Source organism: Silene latifolia, chromosome 1, assembly GCF_048544455.1.
Source record: "Silene latifolia isolate original U9 population chromosome 1, ASM4854445v1, whole genome shotgun sequence".
NCBI classification, from domain to species: domain Eukaryota; kingdom Viridiplantae; phylum Streptophyta; class Magnoliopsida; order Caryophyllales; family Caryophyllaceae; genus Silene; species Silene latifolia.
The window spans coordinates 191505905-191512405 of NC_133526.1; the positions used below are offsets into that span (position 1 = coordinate 191505905).

At 38.7% G+C, this 6501-nt stretch overlaps 2 protein-coding genes across 2 annotated transcripts; both read right to left on the reverse strand.

The window, feature by feature from the left end:
* Positions 1-872: 872 nt before the first annotated feature.
* LOC141614278 (putative inactive patatin-like protein 9) lies at positions 873-3645 on the reverse strand. Its single transcript, XM_074433039.1, has 2 exons — positions 2611-3645; positions 873-1379 (listed from the first exon to the last, which is right to left on the reverse strand). Exons 1-2 carry the CDS (start codon positions 3544-3546, stop codon positions 1164-1166), a joined length of 1152 nt encoding a protein of 383 aa, XP_074289140.1. The 5' UTR covers positions 3547-3645; the 3' UTR covers positions 873-1163.
* Positions 3646-5587: 1942 nt separating this feature from the next.
* On the reverse strand, positions 5588-6166 carry LOC141590020 (uncharacterized). Its single transcript, XM_074410638.1, has one exon. It carries the CDS (start codon positions 6164-6166, stop codon positions 5588-5590), a length of 579 nt encoding a protein of 192 aa, XP_074266739.1.
* Between the last annotated feature and the right edge of the window lie 335 nt (positions 6167-6501).

The following is a 6501-nucleotide window of genomic DNA, read 5'->3' on the forward strand; positions in this document are numbered from 1 at the left end:
ATTAAGTAAATGTAATCACTGGCACATCTTAGTCATATGTGACATGTCCACAGCTTGCAGATTAGATCTTACATGTTATACTTTTTGATTGTTTAATTAGTCACAGCTAATCTTTTTCAACTTGCTAATCAGTTAATTAAATAATAAATAAATAAAGGTCTTTTTTTGTTAGATTTCGAAATCCGAGATCTTAAGAATCTGATTTACAAAATTAAGTGTCCTAAGTTATGAGGTTGACTTAAGATTTGATCTTAATCTCCTGAATCTGTGAACTTATTTAGTCCTTTTCATTTCACTTTCGCATTGATTATAGATCCACGTCCCGGCAATGTACTGGGACCGTCTTAGTTCGTGTGGTGCTACCGTCCTTAGAGTCCTAGACCTGGCAAAACCAACCTGCCCGAATACCTCCTTTGGTCATTTGCCGGGTTTACCTGAGACTGTAAGATTAGTAATGGGCCCATTTTAGCTCGTGTGGAGCTAGCGTCCTTGGACTAGACCTGGCAAAACCGACCCAAGATCTAAATAGGACAATACGAATATGATGTGGCCCGAATACCTCCTTTGGCCATTTGCCGGGTTTACCAGCGACTGTAAGATTAGTAACTCAATTCAGTTAATTAAGCTTCATTAACAGCAAGAGACAGGAAAGTTTGTCGGATCCTTCATCAACACCCCATTATAACATAAATAATACGGAGTACTAACTCGTAGACCGAGTTTTTAAATTGGAATTGACGGAGTAATTAATCAGCGGGGTAATCGACATTGCTACCGTCTACCGACAGTTGAACCATGGACTTGTCACACATGCACCCTTGGATTCATCCACATTATGCGTAATTTAATAAACTCAGCGGAGAGAAATTAGATTAAACACTCGGAAAATCATTTACTTTACTAATCTAGATCTGATTGATACGGAGTACAATTCTTCGTCTTCCATCGATAAAAACAAAGAGTAAATTACAGACAGAGGCTCCTACGAGCATTAGATGTTCTTCGATTTCAGAAACCATCTTAGTTGGCAAATACACAAGTTAGCGATAGTTTAATCCGAGGTAGATTAAACATTCATCGTCTCTAAACCTAAATTCTACAACTTCTACTACTGCAGTACTACTAATAATAACAACAAACTAACAAGATCGAAACTGGCAAAATTAACGGCCGTCTAGCAGAGGACTGAGTGATTTGTAAGGACTCGGGGGTAAACTGCTTTTCGTTGAAGCATTAACAAGGCGTTGTACAAAGCTCTCGATTCTGTCTCTGTTTGTTTCAGCCAACAGACGCTTTCCTCCGAATGTAAGAGACTCAATTCCCCTCTCCTTCAATGCGGCTTCCTTAGTCATTACTCCTGATCCGTCTAACCCGTTTGCCTGTACACAAATTCAAGCCAACATTAGCACTTCATTTAATTCATGTTGTACCATACAAATATATAACCGTTTTACACAAGACTAACAGCGGAATGCAATGAAACAACTGGCATATAAGTGAAAGGACAAATTATAGACATCAAGTTGCATAACAAAGACATTTTGGCATTTATTCTTGAGTTTTTTATATAACCAAAAAGAGGACCTACAAAATACTAGACCCTGATGAAAGTGTCGGTATGATTATTTTTTAAGGAAATTATCCGTGATTTATGCCCCTCACATTTAATGTTTACACTAATTGACCTCTTTGTGGACCGCCTTCCACATCTTTTCACAACTCATAACTAAATATCTATACGGTTCCTTACAACAAATTTGATCTGCAACGTCAAGTACAGCGGTAATTATCGTGTAAGACAGTAAAACGATTTTTTTGTACGAGCCGTATGAATCACTAATCCTAATTATTCATTTGTTTTCTTACAATTGTTACCGAAAATGTTTATTTCTAGAAGTAATGGTAGCTAAATTCTTTGTTACAACACGATAATTATTAGGACTCAATAGGAAGACGGGGGCTAGGGAGGCGGCCAATATTTTAAACTCGGAAATTTTAGGAGCGGCATATTAATACGAAGTGTGAAGTTAAAAGTTCGGATTTTTGATCAATTAAGGGGGACCGATTGCGAATTGATACTTCTCTTTAGCTCCATTTACTCATTTAGCATCAAATTATTGTCTTAAGCAATTAATTGAGTAGTACTTACTCCTAGCATAACATACTTTTTCTACCACATAATCAATGCCAACAAAAATCAACAACATTGTCATCCCAACAATAACAACAACAACGACAATAACCACAACAAATACAGAGTACTTCGTTAATTACGATTAATAAAATTCAACTGAACTAAACTTAATTCTAACAGCAACAACGACAAGTAGATAGTAACAACAACAATTAGGACGTACTTCTTCCATTTCATTGAATTTTATACGTTTACTTTGAGCACTATTCATAAATGGAGAGAATCTTCGATACAACTTCTAATTCGCTACAACTTCTAAAATATTGTATAAAAAATAGTCATATAGGAGTAAGATCTTGTTTAAATTGTCCTACCGACTACATTATAAATATCAAATCATTAATATACGTGTATAGAAAAAGTATTAGTTATTTAATTACGATAAATAAAATTCAAATGAACTGAAGTTATAGTACCTGAATGCGAACATAGTCGTTACGGTTCCAAGAGAAAGCGTTCCCCAACATTTGATCAACCGTCTCGGAAACACCGTCAACGGCGACATCAACCACACATTTCGTCACCTTACTACTACCTCCACCCCATTTCTCACCATTACCACGGCAACTCAACGTCCCATTACCTAACGACAACACGAGCAAATCCTCAACACCATTAACCGCCGGAAAATCGACTTTATTATGCAGCACGTGCGTCACCGCCGCGGCCGCCGGATTATTCATCACAACACCGCCGTCAACCGCAAGAAAACCGGTTTTGCGATCAACCGACGAAACCTCAACCGGTTCAAAAACAGCCGGATTTGCTACCGCGGCGGAACAAACCTTCCACAGCTCAAAGTCTAAAGTCGACCACGCCGACGCACTCGCGGCGGCGCGTGAGAACACGAACGGCGCAGACGATACGGTGTCGTAACACGGCACTAGTATCGGCTTACACGTGTCCTTCAACGTCTTATCCTTTAGCGTATCATGCAGAACGTTACCTAGTCTTGAAGCGGACCGGTTACGGCGAAGGACGAGGTCGCGGCGGCGACGACGAGGAGTGATGACGTGGCGATTGTCGGAGAGAAACTTGACGGCGGAGGCGGCGGAGAAGAGAGGTCTTCCGGCGGAGTCAGCGGCGGCGAGAAGTACGGCGAGGACGCCGCCGACGCCGGTACCAGAAATAAGGTCGAAAAAGTCAGCGATACGAGCGGAGGAGTCGTTAGTTTTGATTTGGAGAGTGTGTTCGAGGTGGACTAAGAATGCGCCGGCGATTAAAGCGGAGGTATCGCCGCCATCGATAGTGAGGATTTTAGTTTTTTTGGAATCGGAATTGGGAGGAGTAGTTGATAGCCATTGTTGTTCGAGCTTGGAGAAAATTTCCATGGTGATTTTGTTAAGTTCCATGATTTTTTTTTTTTTTTTATTTTTCTCAGAGTTAGAGAAGTGTTGAAGAAGATGGGATATAAATGAAGAGGAGAAGGTGATAGTGAGATTATATAGAAAGAGGTGTGTGTAGGAATGGTTTATATATATTGGATGTTGGGTTGAACTTTGAAGGGGGTGGGGGTCCAATTTTAAATTCTTTAGACGTGCGTTTATGTCTAATAATACAAACTGATGTGGTGAATCAAGTGAATACAAATTACTCGTATATAATAGATATTAAAAAAAAAAAAAAATGAAATTGGTTTAGATGGTATTTTAATTATGTCATATTTTTGGATTAATTTCGTTTCATGTGAATTTACATCGATTCACTTTTAAAAAATTCATTTCTTACAATTTTGTTCATTCAGTTCTAAGAAACGAGGTTAGGGATTTTCATAAAATGACTTTGACTAGCCAGCCCTCCCAAACCAAGAACATTCTGGTACGAGACAAGTCTTCGGCCCGATCCGGTCCAACCTTGGAAAATACCCTTATGTTATCCTTCTTAACCAAACCTCCTCGGTTCGGATCAGCTGTTCTAGACCAGATACGTTCCGGTCTAGTTTTTAACTCCACAATTATGCTCATGATTAATCTCTGATCGATCGGGTTTAACCCGACAAACGGGTCAACCAGATTGAGCCAGTTCAAGTTGGGTAAATTTAGGGTTTGGAAGAGTTTGGGTTGGGTCAGGTTAGTTATTCGGGTTCAGATCATTTTCGGGTCAACTATTATCAATGCATAGTAATCAGTTTGCAACAATAAATATTTAGGTCGGGTCGATGCAGATTCATATCAAACTCATATCTTGAGGTCGTGTGTCAGGTCGAGTAGGGGTCATGTCATTCGGGTTGGGTCAAGTCAATTAAGTAAACTGCTTGGATAAATTAAACTAGGTACTAGGTGGGGTTTAATTAACCTTGTTAATTGGATGGCAAGGAGGTTGTTGGTCTAATTGTCATCTTGGCTTTGTATGTTTTAGTAGCTAAAGTAAGTAGATAACCACTAGTTTAATTAAATGAAGTAGTAGGTGGCATAGTACTCCCTCCACTTTTTTATATATGACGTTTTATATTTACGAGGTAAGTCTTTGATTTTAATATTTACAAAAATATATTTGTTCAAAAAATATAAAAATGGTACCATTAAATTCCTTACGAAAAACTCTTTCATATGAGTATACATATCATAATATTTAGTCTTATATTTTAAGAGATATTGAAGAGAGAAGGGAGTGTCTCGAAATGTGAGAAAGTCATATATAAAAAAATAGAAGGAGTATTTTACTAGCAATTATTCAATTAAGAGTAATTATAGTAGGATAATTAATTAAGTAAGTGAGACGGTATGGGTTTAATTAATTAGGGCAAAAGTGTTGACTTAAATAAATGAAGGGTTGTTGTCCTTTGTTCATTTATTTGGCACTTTCTTTGGCGTTTCTTGTGTCTCATTTCATACTTTGGATTTTCCACATGTAATATTTGTGCTTTGAGAGTTTAATATTATTATATTATTATATGGGGAGTGGTGGATGCATGGTGTTCAGAAAATTTTAAAACATTTTTTAGTGGCTACCGCAGAAAGTGTCTCCTTCAGATTTTCCAAACTTTATTACAAATATTATTATTATTATTATTATATATTATATAGTCGCATATAATTGTAGCATTTTTGTTTTTACATGAGACAGAATCTATCACAAAATTAACTTTCTAATTTACAAATTAGTCATTTCACAAAATCTCATTGAAGACAGGCGATATCCGTCACAAGCTTGTGATGGATACCGTTTCCTCTCACAAAATGTCCATTAAAAGGTGAGTGGGAAGCACATGGGGGTGCCCCACTTTGTCCCCTCTCCCTTTTTGTGAGAGATCATGTTTTATGACGAGATTAGTCCATCACAAGCACGACTAGCTGTAGTCATTTATATGCTCTATTTTGTTTTTTTTGGTGGAATGTGAGTATATTATAAATAGAAAAAAATGAGATAATTACATATAGGGATTTTTAACTCTTACAAGAATTTCATATTTCTCAACCAATCTCTATCACCTATGGTCATGTCATTCTCATCTCTTCTTCGAAGCCTCAATCTAATCTCTGCTACAATCTGTTCAACTAGCCTCTTTGGTACCATCAACACATATTCATTCTTGCTGCAATTTCTCTGATGCCATATATGATAGATTGCTCCCATCCCTACTGCAGCCTGCACCCCCTTCTGCAATTTAGACCCCTGCCTATCCACGCACCACTCCAACATGTGCTGATCAGGGAGTATTAGAGCAGTCAGTTTATTCAACCAGTTGGTCACCTGCTTGTCGTAACTACACCCAAAAAACACATGATCCATGCATTCATTCACGACTGTCCACGAGAGATAGCAAGTAGCATCAATATCTAGTCCATACATCACAGACTTATCATTAGTTCTCGAGCCCCACGAGCATACAAACCAACCCATGAATTGATGCTTAGGAACCACCCAATCATTCCAAACACTCACGAACCACCGCACGTAGTTCCCGCCCCTTAAGCCAGTCATAGCAACCTGCAGGGGTGTATCCAGCGTGCTGAATATCCCAAACTCCATCAATGTAACCTGCTGCAATAACCTGTTTCACTCTACACATCCTCCTCCACACCCAACTCGAATTGGTACTCCATCCATCCCCCCCTCGAGGTAGTTAGTAGCCACCCAACGAACCGGATGGAATTCCTCTTCTCAAAGAACCAGCTTAACCAATCTCCCAACCATAGGCTGATTGCACAACTCCTGATCTTTAATCCCAAGGCCACCTTCCTCTTTTGGCTTGCAGACAGTAGTCCATGCCACCAAAGGTACTCTTCTATAATTAGTGCTATTATCCCATAGGAAGTTTCTGCACACTGCCTCAATCTTAGCAATAATGCCCTTTGGAAGGACAA